The sequence below is a fragment of the Pezoporus flaviventris genome, unplaced genomic scaffold, assembly GCF_033815535.1.
Source record: "Pezoporus flaviventris isolate CSIRO_AGI_PZ_B2104156 unplaced genomic scaffold, CSIRO_AGI_Pfla_v1 ptg000007l, whole genome shotgun sequence".
In the NCBI taxonomy this organism is placed as follows: Eukaryota; Metazoa; Chordata; class Aves; order Psittaciformes; family Psittacidae; genus Pezoporus; species Pezoporus flaviventris.
The window spans coordinates 65,461,953-65,481,507 of record NW_026892555.1 but is presented as its reverse complement, the minus strand read 5'-3'; the positions used below and the strand labels follow the sequence as shown (position 1 = coordinate 65,481,507).

The 19,555-nt window shown below is 36.8% G+C and overlaps 1 protein-coding gene across 3 annotated transcripts in view; it reads right to left on the bottom strand.

The window, feature by feature from the left end:
- The window catches only part of LPCAT1 (lysophosphatidylcholine acyltransferase 1), a 60,326-nt gene that overhangs the window by 24,693 nt on the left and 16,078 nt on the right, over positions 1-19,555 (bottom strand). For 2 of the 3 annotated variants that reach the window (XM_061449025.1, XM_061449026.1), the window contains exons 4-9: positions 18,506-18,618; positions 17,064-17,124; positions 14,545-14,603; positions 9,354-9,388; positions 6,395-6,449; positions 2,908-2,990 (exon numbers count right to left, since the gene is read on the bottom strand). In XM_061449025.1, the coding sequence (XP_061305009.1) occupies positions 2,908-2,990; positions 6,395-6,449; positions 9,354-9,388; positions 14,545-14,603; positions 17,064-17,124; positions 18,506-18,618 (406 nt within the window). The remainder of the gene's footprint in view (positions 1-2,907; positions 2,991-6,394; positions 6,450-9,353; positions 9,389-14,544; positions 14,604-17,063; positions 17,125-18,505; positions 18,619-19,555) is intronic. The other variant, XM_061449027.1, reaches the window with a different exon arrangement.

Sequence of the window (19,555 nt, the reverse complement as noted above, 5' to 3'; positions counted from 1 at the left end):
AAACTCAAGATACCACCAAATTTTATTTGTTTTAAAGAGAGAACCTGAATGGACTATTGCCAAATTTAAAAGCACTCAATATTTTCAGTGATTTGAAAGTGACTCAACACAATTCTTGATAGCATGCTGAGAATGAGATGGACATCAACTGAACAGAATAGTAATCAGAACAAGCCCAGAAAGACAGAATAAGACAGATTCACTCGAATAAAGTAGGTTGTATGAGAAAAATCAAAGGCAGGGTATATTGATAGGAAGGAGGGGGCCATACTTTAAACAGCAGATTAACCTAACCAGCACATACCTTTTGCACAGAAGAAGAAAATGATACAAAGGAAGACAAGCCTTGAGTAACTACTCAATAGCAGTGGCTACCCTGCATGAGTAATACCAGTTCCGATTATACAGATAATCCCCGAAACAGAAGAAACAGTGAGCTGAGTAGCAGTAACAAGACTGCACATGATTCTAGTTTTTTGTCAGTGAGAAAAAATGTTGACAATCACAGACATTAAAATACTGTTAATTGCATAATGAGAGTAAGAAACCCTTTTAGAAAGAAACTAAATTTTTATAGATGCTGTAAAGCTTTTAAGGCTTGAATCTTGCTCATCCTCCAGAAGGACTGGAACAAAAGGTATCACATTAGTAAAAGTAAGCTCTGTAGCAAGCAAACAGCCATTACTGCAAATGAAAGGTCTACAGAATTTGTGAGCCATAAATTCATTTTCTGTGACCCCATCACTTCCACCTTTGGCTGCCCGCAGAGAAGCTAAACAAATAAGGCTGACCTAAAATTTCTCCAATAGAGTCAACAAGAAGAAGCAACGTAAGAATCGGACATCCTGTGCTTTATTCAGTATTTAAGAGAAGCTGTTCACAAGACAAAATTATGAAGGCAAACAGATTTCACGACTCAAAATCATCTCAAACGCTGCACTCAGCAAGTTCTATCAATTCTCCTTGAAATCAGGGGCAAGACACAAGGTTTTGCTGCAACACTGGTTCTAGACTCACGAATACTTTATTATTTGTGACTGCCACCTCTGCTGCTGTAAAATATCCAGTAGGATTAGACTCTTCTTCCAGAAGAATACGACTGGGAGGAAGGGGAAAGCAGACATCTAAACAGATCCTGAAGTGACCTCTTGACACCAAAACGGTACACTGCCACCAATCAACCACCACACCAATTCAATCTTCCAGAAAATACAAACCTAGCAGAAGCAGTAATACTGTCCTTTACTCAGCAATACATAGTGCATTTCTAGCACCAAATAACACCTGAAGTGCTAGAATTGCAATTGCTACAGCTCCAGCAGTAACAGACTGACAGCATCTGAGCTGGCCAAGAGCCACATGAATGAACTGGGAGAGTCTGGAGAACTACCACTAGAAGTAAGCATCTGGAAGTGGTCAGAAGTAAATAAGTTTTGGCTATGTTTGGCTATGGTATTTTAACTGGTTTACAGTAATCTACAATATCCATTCTGTTTCATTCTATCTTCTACATGTTAACTTCTGAACTTTGATACACATTTATTTTCCTTTCATATCAACACAGCATCTACAGCCCTTCTTCATCTCAAAGCAAGCCATATTTGCTACCCCCCCCCCCCCATCCTAACAGTCCTCCCTTTAGACCTGCATCCCATTTCTGCATTTCTGTTACCCCAAATGCCTGATTCTTCAGAGGTAGGAGGGAGAAATAAACAGATGAAGAAAATCATGTCTCTTCTCCTGTGCACACATAGGAGGGAAGGCTTTCAAGATGCTGTTGTAAACTTCTGTGGGCTTTCAAAATGTCTCTTTATACCACATAATCCCTGCCATCTGACTGGATTACAGTTCAGAATGAAGGTTTGAGAACCCAAAGTTTAAGGACAACACTATTATGTAGTGCCAGCTGACTGTCTAAAATTAACTAAAAATCTTCGAGGCCATTGCAACCCTAAGACAGGTTGATTTACAGAAATGCTTTTTTTCTTTTATGAGAAATGTCCTTTCGTACAATGGATTGAGTATTGATTTATTGTTATATTATAGGCTCAACATCCTCAAGGAAACTCACAGAGCTGAGTTGTGCTTATAAACTGGAAAAGTATTACCAGTTCCTATCTACAAACTGGCCTTTGGTTGAAACTGGTAACTCAGAAATGGAAGAGTAGTTACACAGAGGAAATCAAGATTTCACAAACTGTTTCAAAATTAGGATTAGAAATATTCCTAAATCCTTCAAGAGTTATTAATGATCACAGACCTGAGGGTTTCTCTGTAAATACTGAAAAGAACATCTACAGACTAATGGAAGATATACTAAAAGGACAAAATGAATGAATAAGAAAGGTTCATAAAAAATACAACATGAGAACATTATAGACAAGTGCTGTAGGTGCTGTCATGTTAACATTCAGTTTAATTAGTTTGCATCATATCAATAGTCTATTTCCAATAGAAGCAGCTTTCCTGTGCTTTACTATTTGAAATAACCACAGGATAACAATGAATACACAAAACTATTCTTAACCTCATGGAAAATAAAAAAAGCATAGCTTCAAAAGCAACCTCAATACCACGAAATTCAATTATGTTAACTTTCATAAAATTCAACTAGAGCTTTCTCCCTAGACCCACAGCAACAAGTAGAACTGGCTTGTTATATATGAAGACATGTTAAAAAAACAAATAAATAAAAGCCCAATACAAGCTCCTATAATTCCTGCTGTATTTGTGGCTCCCTGGCCTCCTCAGAGAGGAAAGCAACTGCTAGATAAAAAGTTTTGTACACACTACTGCAGACTATAGATTCTTTGCAAGCAGGCAACTACACTGACTGGATTTCACATTTTCTTGATCCTAAAATTAAAATCACACATCTATTTTTATTCCATATTACAACATACTTACTCTGCCATTACACGTCTGACGTTATTGGCATACAACACTGGATTTTTTCTTTCTTCTTCTGAAGGAATATACACAGGCAGAAACTGCATACAGAGAACTGAATTATACCAAGATCATTTAACAAGTTAAACAACTTCTATCACAGCACTATGGTAGCAAATGTATACATTTTGTTGCTACTTACAAAATTATATTAACAAAAGGACTATAAAAAATTAAAATTGAACTCTTAAAATCTTAAGGATGCACTATACTTCTAGAAATTCACATAACGGTGACTCTGCTCATTTCTTACCTCTACCAAGTAGAGTTTTATCTTCCTTTCATAAGTGGGACCAGGAATTTCTAAATCATTTAGAAGTATAAGCCTTCTCTTGCACAAACTTTTCTTTTACATCCTGTATTGCTCATATCTTTCCAGATAACCAGGAAAAGCACCTGCTACATGAACATTGTTCTATAGCTTAAATACTAAGAGTTCAAACTCTCAGGACATCAGGTATTACTGTTCCTGCCCTTGCACATTTTGAAATTATATACAATTGCTTCATGAACATATTGGAAATGTTTTTATTTTCTACTGTTTGAAAAATTTCTCCTTCAAATTGGACACTAGATATTAATGCTCAGTTGAAAGAAAGTCTAAATAAATGCAGATGGCCACACAGTCACAGAATAGTTGAAGCTCGAAGGGGAATAGTGAACCAGAACTACTGGAGCATGCAACAGAAGAGGCAGCGTTCAAAATGTGATAGCCTATATGTTCACTGAAATAGGATACAAGCCCCAATATAGTGGCCAGCCTTGCCTACAAAATCCCTCAAAGCATGCCATTTCTGCCAAGTAGCTAACAGATAGAACAAACAAGAAGGGATCACTCCAATTCCCATTCCTGCTCAGTATGAGACAGAAAATCCCCTTAATGGTGCAATGCAATGATATAATTTATGCACTAAGTGAACAAGATGGTCATAATCTTGTGGAAAGCCCCTGAAGTAGAAACCAAAGTTGTAATGAGCTTAGTTGTATTTGATGTATTAACCTATGAATATGATACGGGAATTATGATCCATAAATTTTACACTGGTCTTTAAAAAGGAAAATAACTGGAGAAGAGATACAAATTTTATCATTTAAACAAATGCTTCTCAGTACCTATGGAGTTAGCCATATTTTCAGAATCACAGCAGCACCCAAAACGTTGCCATTTGCCTAACTCTTTCTTAGAAGTATACAGCAATGGACAAATCTATTTTGGATTTTGCTATGGTTTTCCCTCCATGCACCACTGCAACTGAAAACATGAATCCTAGGTGTGCAAGCAGGTACACCAGCCTAATGTAATGCAATATACAAAATGACAAAGATCGTGAAGCTAACATATATGGAAAGATTGTTCCTTAAGCTTCCAAGCCCTGTTCCATTTCAGTAGCAAACTGCTATCAAGTCATTCATCCAAACACAGGACAAGTTTGAATATGAGGTGATTTCAGAGGTGCTCTACATGTCTCTAACTAGACAGAAATAACATGATCATTTCAGCACCACTAACAAAACTAAGAGAAAAACTCTCAGCTGTTTCAAACTGATGGATGTACAAACACTGAAGCTGACAGGCCAGCAAAACAAACTGGCAGGAGCCAAAACAATCCTCACTTGCAGATGATTATATATTCTTTCTTCACAAGATTGCTTGCATGCCAGTTCCAAGTACAGGATGGAAGGATGGGTGGGCCAGTATCTGTAACAATCAATTATGAATTCTACACAGATGCTTGCTTCTCAATAAACATGTGGGATGACATGTATGGTGTGACAGAACATAAATTATATGCAGAGAAGCCCAGACTAATAAACTTCAGATCCTGATTGCTGATTGTTAGACCTTACTACCTATCCTTACTGAAACTGTGTTGTCTTGCTCTACACATCCCTGAGTTATTGGGTCTTCAGCAGTAATTCTGGCACCAAGGCTAGTTGGCACTTGCCCATAACCCTGTGCTGATGGAACAAAGCAGGAATAAAAGCCAACAAGCTTTGAAGACTGGTGGAAAAACATGACTTTGAACACAGAACAACTCATTTTTCCTCTACATTCCTAGATCTCCTGCACTTCCTTATAAAAACAGACTCCACAAGGAGCTCCCAAGTACTCTGCCTCATACTTGCAAGCAGTCTTGCAAACAGCTCTGCTCCTCTACATTCTGAAAGCTCCTGCTTTTTAGCCTGGAGTTATTTCAGACAGCCACTAGTTTTTGGGTTGTTTTTTTTTAAAGACTACCAAAGATCATAACTTGTCCTTATGCAAGATATGTTTGAGCTACACAACCTCATCATCTGCTAGCAGCTGCCGCCTCAAAAATCAAGACAGCTCAGCAGTGTTCACTTCTGTGTAAAAGAGCCCATTTTACTTGCCTAGGGCAGAAAACCATGATCCTGAAAGACAGTAAAAATCCTGCCAATCAGCTGTGCCAGGCAGATACTCACTGGCCCTTCTGTCAAAAAACAGGCCACTATTTTAGAAATAAGATTTTTTTTTATAAATATATAAACTATTGATAGGTAGAAACATATGACTAAAGTGATAAAGCGCAGATCTCTGCAACAGATACAACTATTCATTGGCTGCTATTTTGTGAATTCATTATTTTTGTGAATTCATAGTGCAAATAAGTGAAGAGCACACTGCAGTGATAAATACTGTGATTGTCATGTGTTATATGTTACTACGGTAACATATATGTGTATGTAAATATGTAATAGTTCTTCTGACTAATTCACCCTGCCATCAGTTCCATCAGTCAGAGATAAATAGCTGCTTCATTATTAGAAAATCTAAGCATGAGAAATGCAGAACATCTGTCAAATATCCTATGTAACACATTTAAAATACCATACTTCAAAAGAATGCAATTACTTTCTGTAAAATGCATAGGACAGCAATTTAAAACTAATTAGCTATGTAGCTTCACTAGTCTTCAGCCTTAGGATCATAAGTGTTTTCCTCAAACAAAGTTAAGAATAGACATAGGTTTTCTGTTTTCCAATTTCACATTCTGAATAGTGCAGCCTAATAAAAAAATTAGCCCAACATATTAAATAACTTATCTGGCCTATAAAAAACTACCTACAATTAATTTTCTCTAGAAAATAGTCATTAATTCGTATCCAGTAGTCTGACACTTGGATATCTAAATTACACAGTTGTTATGCTAGGTGTAAAAGAAATCAGGCCAGTAAATGACAAAAGAATTGTTTAGGAAAGGCTCTGAACAGAGTCAGAAATCTGACAATTTAAATTAATAAGTAAAGTCTTAAGCCAAGTCTTATTGCATTTTTAGGCTACATTTTCAGATACAGAAGCTATTTATAGCCTGTTTGTACAGACATACATACAAAGTTTGAATACAAACTTTTTACTGCAGAAGTAAGTATAGTATTATGTATTCTGATACTGCTCAGAATACACTGGGTTTTTTTTACTGACCTCAATTTCCACAGAATTGTGCAACTGACACAAAGTGAGCCACAGAATTTCTAACCTAGAAAGAAAAAAAACAAAACAAAACAGGAAAATGATTGAGGAAAAACATCTACAGGTATCAAAACAGTAGTACGTTATGCTCCAAAGTCTTCAACTAGAATATGATCATGTTTAGATAAAAAAATTAACAGAAAGGTGGAACAAAAGCAATTTGCATTGAAGTTGCATCTTAAAAGATATCCAAACAGTAATATGATATACAGGTACTAATACATCCAGTAACAGATGACGTATGTACAGTGTGTACAGAAAGAGTAAGCGCATATCAGGAAAATGTTGCATTCAGCATAGAGTTGGCAAGATTAATTACAACTACTTGTTACCTTGGTTTGGAAGCAAAGTTCATGAAATGCAGTATGTGTGTCTTAGTAGCCTAAGACACAAAATAACTGGGATCAACTTGACCTTAGAAAGCAGTAAGAATCAAATCATAGCAAACCTAACTTAGGGAGCAGTGTTAGTAGCAACAGTTTATACAGTATGTGGGTAGTTAGAGCAATCAATCATTATGAGGTGAGGGCTAGTCAAAATCCTCTTAAGTAGAGATAAAGTGCAGTTCCTAGAAGCAACACCCTACTCATTTTGCTACCAGCTCATTCAGGGCTGCAACATGTTTTTTCTCCCTTGTTTCCCACTGAACTTCCAAAACATTAAAGCAAAGAAAAGGGGAAAAAACAAGAACGGAACTTGTGATTTGAAGTTTATATCACTGACAGGACATGTGTAAATGTGGTTTCTAAACCTTGTCCAAGAACATTAAAAAACCCCAGTAAGTTACAAGTGAAGTCTTCTGTCAACTTCTGTAATCCTCAAAGATTGAACCTTAAAATTTAAATATCAATTTTAAAACTGACAGAACCTGTATCCAACTCAAGTCTTATGTAGGAAAAAAAAAAAGTTGTATGCTATAGTCAATCTGTGTTTTCAAGGTGGAGTCACAGTCAATCTGTCAAACCAGTAAAAACATTACTTTCCATAAATGGAAGAAAGTGACTTAAGTTTCCAAGTTCTCAATCCATTTTTGAGGCTACACCACTTCTGAAGAAACAAAATACTCCTGAATACAGCAACATTCCCTGATTAAATTTTGGCTAACACTGTGACAGAGGAAGAGAGGCATTTGCTGAGGAAGTGAAGACTGCATCAGTCTTAACAGTATTTTCTGTCAAGACATCAGAAACACATTTTAGGTCACTCAGGAGGATTAATCCTAATTAAATAAAGCTGTAATTTAAACTGACCCAGTAAATTTGCGTAACATCACACACCTCAGATTTTTAATTTAACATTACTAACAGAGTTCAGCACTTCCGAGTGTTTTGTACATTAAAGTGATCTGAGGCAACAAACCTACAATTTCCTTCCCTCTTCCTTCTCCTTGTGTTCTTGACTCCTCAGGTAGGACACTAGCTGGACATAAGCTATTCACCTTTCTCCCCTCTGGCTGCATTAATTTGCTAGATGAACTGCAATGCAAATGCAAGGGAAGAGGTAGGAGCTCACTGAGAACAGAAATCCCTGCATGCAGCAAATACTGTAGCACCTACTTTAGACGTTATCACGGATTCATCTACTTCTAATGTTACGATTTAATTGAAAGCGGAACCTTTGAAAGTGATCAATGATCTCCTCAAGTTTCCAAATCATAGAATCACAGAATGGTTTGGGTTGGAAATCACCTTAAAGTTTACCCAGTTCCAACCCCTCTGATACAGGCAGGGATACCTTCCACTAGACCAGTTTGCTCCAAGCCCTTTTCAACCTGGCCATGAACTGCCAGGGATAGGAAAGCCACAGCTTCTCTTGGCAGCCCGTGCCAGTGCGTCACCACCCTCATAGTGAAGAATTTCTTCCTAGCGTCTAATCTAAATCTCCTTGCTTTCAGTATAAAGCTATTTCCCCTTGTCCTATCACTACAGGCCCTTATAAAAAGCCCCTCTCCAGATTTCTTGTAGGCCTCCTTCAGGTACTGAAGGCTGCTCTATACCTTCACTGAGCCCTTACTTATCCAGGCTGAACAACCCCAACTCTCTCAGCCTATCTTCACAGGAGAGGTGCTCCAGCCCTCTGTTCACCTTAATGTAGACATGTCCTTAATTAGATCTGGTTAACAGTCCACCTGAAGGTGCAAAATTAATTAGCACCTAATTCTAAGTTATATGAATCTTGGCTAATTTTCCTCATTAGTACTAAAGTATAGGATATCAGGTGGGACATTCAAAACAACATTTCCCCAGGAGGAGGCTAATGGCAAGCCATTAACCATGCAATTCAACTCCCATTTACTTAAGGTTCAAAATTTCTTGGTTTGATCTTCATCTAAACATTTCAGAACTTCAACCCCAACATGAAAATAAAGCTAAAAATAGTTTTTTAAAACAAGCAAGAACTGCTTCGTTTAGTATTTTACATCACAGGAACTTGCTAAGAACCTCTAGAATAACATTTTGTTTTTAAAAAATCAAGTTACATTCAGACAAGGTAATGGAAAAAGTATCTCCAAATGCCCTGAGTGGGTTGACTGTTTCCATGGGACTACACCAATTTAAAACAATAGCCATACAGATTTTATACAGAAAGACACCAAATTGATTTGCAGGCAATAAAACACATAAAGCAGAAGCAAGTTGTTTCACTTCAGGTACTTGGCTAAAAAAATTTGAAATAAAAACCTAAAATCCATTCTGCATACCATTAAAATCATAGAAGTAGACTGCTTATACCTGGATTCCTCTGAATATTATAATAATAATTAGGGAATACTAGATAAAAGATATAAATTTATCCCAAAGAATAAATTTACTAGAATTACTACTCAACTATACATGCCTGTAAGTCATGTAAACAAGAACTAATGAAGGAAAGTGATCATGATGCAAGCAATAAAACACAAACCACTTACGCTCCCGGCCCTTGCCATGTCCATGTGATTGTATCCTAGGAAAAGAGGGATGATAGTTGCAATTAATCACTGCACTTTAAACTTTTGTTACACTATAGATAACTGATGACATATGACTAAAAGGTTTTCATGGAAACTTCAATGCCCTCTGCAAAAGTTCTTAGTCCTACGAGCAATCAGCCTAGTAATCTACCTTTTAAACACGTAATATCTATATTTAGAAAACAGTTAAAGATGCAGAGACTCTTAAATGTTGTTAACCTTGGAAAAGAAAGTTATGTACTCTAAGAGGATGTTGCTTGCTATGCATTGTCCATATATATTTTCCTAACCCACCCTGCTCAACAGGGTGTCCCTCAAGTGTCCCTATACTTTACTTGGACCTCCCAGCAACAGATACGAACATGCTGTAACATGAAGAGTCTTGGACCTGTGGGGATGACTCACAGGAAATCTGCTCAACTGACATGAGCAGCAGGATAAGTAAGACCTTTGTGTCTTACCTCAAACAGTATTTTTCCAGTTGCCTTTACTCACAGACATCATGTATTCACCTGCCTGATCCAAGAATCAAAAAGGTACAAGACATCTAAACCCACCAATTTACTCTCAGGCAAAACCAGCACCACTTTTATATGACTCAGATGAACCATGTATGCTAAGAGAGGACAAACAGCAGTAAAAGAAATGAACAAGATGCAAATAACAAAAGGGAACAGCGATCTGGAAAGGAGCGTATAACAGGGGACAAGGAGGAATATGACAGTAAAGGTCATCACATTTTTAAGACTAAGAAACTGTATGGAGAAAAAACTGCAATACTGGGAGACAAGATTTAAGTGTAGAAGTAAGGATTAAAAAAAACTGAAAACAAGTTCCAGCTACTGTTTTGACCAACTGAAAAAGAAAAAAAAGTACAAATCACTAACGGAAAGATATGAGGACTTGGTAATTCAAGTTTCTGAAAGATCAGAGGCATACTTCTGTCAACCTGCTGAAATTATTCTAGTTCAGTTCTGTGCTAATACAAAGAACCGTTTTAGAGAGTTACATGATCACACGTGCCATGATCTTGAAAAAAAACAAGTCAAACTCATATTTTAGGTACCACTTAGAGCAAAAGGTTGTCACAATTAAAATGAAAGAAAGCAACGCATCCATAAAAAGTGAAAACTGTGATGAATGTGGTAGATCAACTTGGAGTAAAGTCAAAATATTGTAAAGGACTACTAAATATTTAAATCTTGACTTTCAACTATTATTTTAAAGTCAACCAAAATATATGGAACAGTTCTATATCTAGCAATCAACATACATGCACGAAAATAGACTTCGCCATGCAGTGATCTTTTAGAACTTTAATGTCTTCAGTTTTACTGTTGAACTGTTTCTGGCAATTTTGATGTCTCTGGTAATACTGAAAATAGAAGTTTTACAGGGTTTTTCCCCCCCCCCCCAAGAAGCTTTTATTTACAAATCCTGACATCTTGGCGATGTAGATAGGTGGTAATTTCTCTCACCTGAGACTAGATATGCTACGTAGAACAACACCACAGCACTATACATATCCAACTCGGCTCTCCAAATTGCAACAGTGCAAAAGGAGACAAAGCAAAAAGCCAGCTCTAGAAAACCACCTGGCCTGGGCAACTGATCACGGAACAGCAAACAAATATTTTCACATTCCAGTCACTATGCTGGAAACATAGTCAAAATATCCACTCACAAAACAAACTCAAATAAGCCACATACTTACCAGCAACCCTGCAAGAAATTCCCAATGTGAATGTCACATCAGACATGCATGTTTTTTCTCATTGAGAACTTGAGGACACAGCAGGGGTGATGGCTATAAATGCTACATAGTAGAAAACAGGATTCTGGTCTGCAAGAGGCAGACATATTTTGTAGGAGACTCTTGCCAGAATATCCAGTATTTTTACAATAAAAAGCAGGAAGCAGAAGATGGGAAGTTGTATATTCTGTACTTAGTTCAGATACCTTTTATATTTATCACAGCTACCAGCTTATCTTTATGGATAGAACTCACTTTGATAGCATTCTGAGTACACTTGGAAATTTTTGCATCTAGACAATGAATTCTTTGAACTGTGTGGAAGTACATCTTCCATATAATTTTTATTTGACACAAGAAGATACTGAGAACAGTGCCAAACTTCAAACAGCAGATTGGCTGTTGTTTTGTATACTCAGTCAACCCTGGTACACCAAAGCTGCACAGGAGATGCTGCCAAACCTCTTATCAAATAGCAGAGTTACCTGTAGAAGACACCTGGATATAAAAATACATTTAAAATGGCTCTGTGATATTTAAACAGGTAGATAGCCTTTCATAATTACCAGCACTCTGACAGAAAACTCAAATGAAGGAAAGACGCAAAGATAACCAGTGTAAAAAAGAATTGCAAAATGACTCCTGTATAACCTCTGGATGGAAACATTAGAACATTTATTTTAATCATATTATAGGTAATAACTGTCTAGCATCCAACAGGCAAAATGCTACCAAACTAGCTAAACAGAAGTAAATTTTTGAATTTCATGTCTAAACAACATTTTAAGCCTTACAATTTCTTTCCACTCGTGCATCAAGAGGGGCAACATACTAACATACTACTCCTAAAAAAAACATTGATACGGGACCAGAGGCATCATGTACTGCAAACAGTTGTAAGCCCAAAGAAAAAAGGTATTCAGGGGGCAAGCCTGACTATAGAGTTCTTCATGGCAACCAGAATTAGATTTATTTTCTAGAGAAAGCCCGAATTTACATTACCAATTCTGCCACAAGTTCCAGTCAATAGTACTTTCCCTAGTTCTTGAATAGAGTACAAGGAAATCAACATGTAAATCACACACCTACTACATTCACCCCAGGCTCCGATCTCAAAAAGCCCCCCAGAAGAGTCAGGTGCACTCAAGTTCAAGAATGTTCTCAACTGTACTGTGTAACTCAGAGCTCTGGAGGTGGATCAGAGCAGGCAGTCCAAGCTAAAAGCAGTGGGGTGACTGAACACACCGCGTATCCAGAATACACTGACTAAGCAAAGATCTTAAACTCCTTTATAAACCTAAAATTATAATATGCAGTGGCCAAACAAAACAACAGTGCATGCAAAACAATGTTTCCTCCCTACTCTGTTGCTCTTACTCGCTATCTAACTCTTAACTGTACCCTAATCAAAATAAACCTCACCTTCACACATCACATCATGTTTCTCCTTCCTCCGCTTTCTAACCTTGCTGCAAATCTTCTTCAGCCCACCCAAGCTAATCTAAAAATCAAACATTAATAGCAATTATCCCTCCCTCATTAGTGCTTAGTGGAAGCAGACTGTAGGAGGTTAAAAGATTCTGTAAGGCACTGAAAACTAAGTGTTTTAAAGCAATCAAAAGTGGTAGGAAAAAGTAAAGTTCCATGCACAGATTCAGGCCAACTCTGACGGATATCTATATAAATATTTAGAGTTTGTTTTATGACATTTTGCAGTAATATAAAAAAAAATGGAAAATTTCATTAAAACTTACACTGTTTTACTTCAATGTAAAAAGCTGACCATCTCTGTTAATAGAACATTAGGAATATTTATTATTAGCTGAAACATTGCATATTAAGTACTACAGGCAATAAGGACATTTCAGTATGAAAATGGATTTCTGAAGACTTTAACATTTGATAGTTTTATATTGTTATAAAATGTTTTACGCTAATATACCATGTTACTTTCAGTGAAGTATGATATCAGGCATGTGCACATTTGCAACTTAAACTGCCAGTGCAATAAACATTCTTTTCTAAAAGAATTTTTCTTCCTGAAAATAAAACAATTATGTAATGAGAAGTCCCAGGCAACTTGTTAAAACACACTTCATACTATGCAAGCATAACAGGCAGCTATTCTTGTCACAGCATCCACAAAGATAATTTTGGGCTTTGTCACTGCAAACTAGTTGACTGCCATCACACCATGTCTCAGTCAAGAGCTAACAGTGCTCTATGTAAACTACCTTTGCTTAGATTCTTTACTTTTTTAACCAAGGATGTGTCTTATACCAAACTTTAAAGTGAAAGAAAGAACAATGGTTGGAACCACTTTTAAGTGCTACAGGTACCAAGAGGAGCTGAAATCCTTCCTAGATCAAGGGGTTAAAGGGCTAGTCAGAGATCTGATGCGACAGGCATCAGCCAAGGTAGTCCTTATTTTACTTCTGACGCTTCTCCCACCCTCTCCTAAATAAGTTCTATTTTTGAAGCGGACAGACTAGATGTGAAAACAGCCCAAGAGGGCTCAAAAAGAAACTTCAAGTATAAAAGCAAGCAAAGTTCTCCAAGCAGCATCTTCTAATTAACCAAGGAATGCAGACAGACAGGATTCTGGCTGCAGTAGGACAAGAAAGTATTCACATCAAGTAAACTGAATAATAATTAAAAAAAAACAAACAACCAACCCAAAACAAAAACCACAATATAAAGCTCTTCTCTGCTTTCCTGTAGGCTTGTTCTTGAAGTTGGTAAAGTGAGCTTTGTCTTAATTTGTTAGCCTATATCTTTAAAAGCATTTGTAAAAATCAATTTATATATTATTAAATACACACTATAATTTGCATTTTACCCGAATCTGATTTATATTGAAGGACTACTCCAAATTAGTCAATGTCTAGCATCCCTTAGCCAAGCGCACAGTAAATGCAAAGCATGGACAAGAAGACACATTATGGAAGTGCTGAACTCCTCAACATATTACTCTATTATCATTTAGCTAGTTGCATTAATTTACGACCAACACCCCCACAGGTAGGGGGTGCAGAAGCATCTTCCAGCAATAAATGATATCAAGAAAACTCTTCAGCACACACTGAAGTACAGGGAGCACATGGGAACACAGATCCTAGACAAGACAAATGTCAGTTTCTGTCACTTGTACAGTACTTCCTGTAACAAACTGAATAACTTTTAAAGCACTATTTAGGAGCAACCTAATAAAAGCAGAAACATTTGAACTGTCTCAGTTGAGATTATTTATACTGCTAGAGGCTTAACAAATGCACATTTAGCCAATAAGCATTCATTAATGATTTTCAAATTTCTAAACCTATTTACCCAACCTAAAAGATTACAAAAGTGCCAATGTTCTTAGAGGAAATGCCCCATGTTTCCAACTGAACTTACCAGTTTGTTTGGATAACGTAAAACCACTGGCTGTACCGGAACTCCAGGAATGAACGCTCCTAGAAGGCAAATATCACACAATCACTGTACAGTGCATTTTGGTACAGAAGTTTATTGCAGAAAAAAAAGTATACAATTAATGAACTGATATGCACAGAAATGAGTTGATATTGGAAAAAATAAGATCTGAAAGTAGCCTTAAAAGTAATCTAAAAAGCAAGCACTGGAGAATGACAATGCATCTTTTCAGCAGATAAATAATAAAGAATGCTTGCTTATATTTTCTAATTTATCCTCTACCACTTTCACAATTTGTCATGTACACAAGTCAAAGCCCAGTACCAAACTCAGATTCATAGATGATTAAAAAAAAAATAAATATGAGCATGTGCAACATAGTTAAGTCGATATATTCCACGTGGTCAACAGCAGTTATTGGTGAAGCACCTAAGCTTTCGTATTGAAAAGCAGCGTTCTATTTTTAGCTGAGCAACATCAATTTATAGGAAATTTATCACCTCTGAAATAACAAAATTAATGTAACTTCTGTCACTAGTTAGTTAGAAAAATCTAATAGAAAGTATTGAACTACAACTATTGTACCCTAGTATCACTTCATTTCATATGAAAATTACAGTTCTGATAAATAAGTAGCACACAATCCGTAAGTGCCATTTACTTGGTTTCTAGCACAAAGAGTGGGTAAGAATGGTAGGTCTCTTGCTCAAAATTTCTCTTATGATCTTTTCCTCATGAAAACAATTAAAGACAGCTGCACTGAAAACTATATAAATTGAAGCAATTTACTAAGTTATGCCTAATATTTTGATTAAAAAAGAAACAAACAATGGAATTACACTGCATTCTTAGCATTACATTTGCTTTACAAAATAATTGGCCAGACCTAAAAGAAGCAACTGTTAATGTAGTATAAACATCTTTAAACTAAGGTTGTCTGAATGAGATCCTGCAGAGATTTGGTTCTTGGCCCAGTGGTACTTTCTATTCAGTCTCCAAAAACAACAGCCTAAGCAACTTTTGAAAGAATCTGAAGATGACAAAATCTGAATGGCAGATGACACCACCACCACTGAAACAAAACTTGACTAGCTTGCCATGTACGACTAGCTTGTACAAATACAAAACCAAAACACTTTGTAGGTAAGAGCAAGGAGTGTAGGCCACATGAGGAGAATGGGAAAAGGCACTGTGATGGAATTTACTTTAATAGAGAGCTGAAGTAATTTGATGTGAGAAATTTTGGCCCAAAGAATTTCTGAGAGGCTGGATGGATACAGAAGCAGGTTCCAGTAGGAAAAGTGAGACAGTCAAGGCGCAGAAAGCAGTAAGTACTAGACCAAAGGAAAAGGAAGAGTAGAGAGGAAGAATGGAGATTGAGGCATAAAGGCACAGAGGGAAGGTGTGAAATCCGGGCTTTAATGAAGGATTCAGGCTGTTTTTCAAAGCATGGCCAGGATTCAGGTGGAGAGCAATACAGAGGGAGAGTAAAAAGCAAAAAAAGAGAATGTTCTCCTAACCACCACACGTTCATCTCAAACAGACGAGAGCTGAGTGGGGAGGAAGAAAAGCTTTTTGAATATTTGTTCAGGAGACAACACTGAGATTCCTTCAGCCAAATGAATCAGTCCAAGGAATCACAACGTTGACTCATCACATGATATTCTAAAAGTGATATGCAAGTTGTAAACACCACAAAATACAAGACGCACAGTAAGACCAGAACACAATGAGCTAGGCAGAAACCTCAGAAAAGTTAAAAAAAAAAACAACCAAACATTCACAACTGCGTTGCTCACTGCAGTCTCCTTATTCGCCATCTCCCTACCTACTTCATAAAGTCAAGCTTACATTAAACATTGGTGGTTCTCTACAGTATTGGCATGTCTCCCTGTTGCAACTGCAGTTTACACCTGCAACAATGTTCAGAGTTATACCCTCTAAATGGAAAGAGCTTAGACTATGAATGTTAAGTTAAAAAAATATTATAAGAAATGATAGCCTCTGTAACAGCGGTATACTGGCAAGACTCTTATGCCTTCCTCACCAGAATGCAGCTCAGCAGAAGAATGAGAGGAATCAACCACATACAACACAGCAACAAATGCTGCAGCAGCCTGAAATAGATACACACTGATACCTTAAGCTTTATAGCATATTTTAATGCTGCATGACAGACCCAAAATAGGAAATGGAGGGGGCAAGAGAAAGAAAAAAAGACAACCACAAACAAAATCCCAGTAAGAAACATTACTCCTCCAGCTCATATGCATCTCAGAAGCCAAGAAAAAAAAAAAAATAAATCTGAATTACCTGGTTTGGTCAACAGTGGAACTCAATCCTTTCCTAGCATCATAAAATTTCTATTCCCATTCTACCCTACTGCAAGATTTTTAACTCAACTTCTGCAACAGCAAGAAAATTACAATGCAAGTGGTACTTCAGAAAATGAAGATACAAGAACATTCTGTAGAGAACAGCAAAATGAGTATCATACCTACCAGGCTTGAATGTAATTAGACAGGATCGGTTTGTGCAAGTGCCCTCTGGGAATATCATTATCTTGAAGTAAAAGAAAAATTGACTTTTAAATCCACACTGAAATAGTTCTTATTTATAAACACATCTTTTCAAAGCTAACATTAACTGAGTACAGTAAAAAAGTTTCATAGCAAAACAGTTCAGATTTAAAAAAAAATAGTGCTCAACGAAGAAGTCAAAGTTTTCTCTTAATAGCAGAAACACTTTCTTTATTTGTGATTTTCGCCTCTTTCTTGACCTCTGATAATAATTCTATTCAATTGGAACACTGATAGTGACCAGAAACATTTGTGAGACCAAGAGAACTTTCACAAGAGATTTTGGTGCTGCTCAAAATAGCATAATCTGTTCTGCACCAAAACAAAATTCCTTCTCCCAGGCTACCTGCTTACAGGGTAAGAAAAGGAAGACTTACATTCTTTTTGCTTTTACTACTTGGATATGCACAGGTGTCAGAATGACAAAGGCTGAAAATACCTAAACAGAATTCTAACAATTTGAACTGAATTCAGAGGGTAGACTGTAAAAAAAAAAAAAAAAAAAAAGTTTTGGACAGCAAAAAGCCAAGAACTGCTGAAATTTTGTGAAGAAAAAGACATTTAAAGGAAATATACATTACAAGGGGACAAAGTAATGAACTAGAATTAACAATACTAGTTTTATTGCCCACTCTGGTACTAGCTTGATAGATATTCTGCAAACCACTTCAGTTCTGCAACACAGTTTCTTCATCTGTAAGTAAGATTATCTGCTTTGAAATCTATTGAAAGTCATGATGTGAAAGCTACATATCACCTTTTTGTCACACTGTTTATAACTTTTAATACTGTTTACAGTATTTCTGCAGTCCAGTATGACAGTTGCTATGACAGTCATCCTGTATCTTTATCTCAAAAATTTACAGAAAGAATGCTTCAAAACAAAAATAGCTCCAAGCCACTTATTTTGGACCACATGATGAATGCATTGCTAACAGAGGTGTATACCAGTTATTGGAACATCTGAATTGCTTGTGCTGTCTTGGACAGTATCACATCTCCAAAAATGACAGTATGCCAAAATCCCGAGAATGGTCAGAACACACAATACTCCCCCAGGTATTCTCCTGAGCACCTGACTACTTTCTTCTTAGAGAACTTACCATATGACAGCAGCTTTAGAATGACTTAGAGCTGTTTGTCCATGTACTTACCAGCCAGTATCCCCTTGAAACATACTGCAATGAGATGGCAGTGTTTTGTATAGATAAGAATCTTCTATCTTCTAGAAAGGATGGGGTGGGGTGTGGAAATCCTATCCCTCACAAACCATCTAAAGCCTCCCACAAGTTAAAATGTAAACTGCATATCCAAAGCCTGGAAATACCAAATTCCATCTGTCACACAGTAGTAGTATACAGTACCTGTGGCCATTTACCACCAGACTGAGCACGCCTCTTTATTTCTTCAACAGTTTTCCTGCGAGAATCCTGGTCTGACCGAGATACAAACACTGGTCGGATGTATCTGATTAGAGCTGAAGAGGAAGGAAAACAAAACCAGCCTTTATTTCCCCTTTGTTTGAAAAATATTTCCTCCCCTCCCAGTAGTCCTCTGAACAAGTACATAACCTTTTGGTACAAGTACATAACGACTTTACTACATTACACTGCAAACTGAAATACTCAGCTGAATTACTGCCATTTTATTGAGACATTTTCATAAACTCCTGTAAGGAAAACCGTTTTCATAATTCTGGCAATTTCTACTTGGTCAAGTTTTAATAGAACAATACACATACATCACAGATAATTTAAAATATGATTGTACATATTATGCGTAGGTTTTTGCAACAAATCAGCTGTGCCTGACTATAGGCCGTTTCCTTCTACTACAAAAGTCACAAAAATCTATAGACACTCCCAACGCAGCAAAGTATGTCTCTATGCAAGTGCTTCCAAAACACATTCTCTGAATCAAACTCCCGCTGTCTTTAGAGCTTTTGTCTTCTATGACAGCTCAAATTCACTGAAGATACACCAGAGATACTCCAGACACAGTTACCGTTTTGAAATCAGCATCATCAAAAAAAAAAAAAAAAGCATGCTTCCTTCCTAAGATGTCACCTGCATGCCTGTTCCTCATACTAGGTATCTGGCATACTCTTCTTGGCTTGGTGGGAAACCTCTTATATACAGCGAGACACAAAACGAGCATGAACAAGAATCAGAAATCAATCTACAATATGCTCTCCATGCAAATCTGTCACAAGGACACCAAGGCCCACTTAGAAAATAAATATCATATACAACTCTTTCACAGTGTCAGAAAGCACTACAAGGGAAGCATCTTCAAGTATACTACTTCATGCTTTTATTTAAGCAGGTTGTCTTCAAATACCTTTTTATCATTTTTGTGTCTTGTAAATACATTCAAAGGTTCAAGAGTCACTAAATAATTAACTATTCTATTTG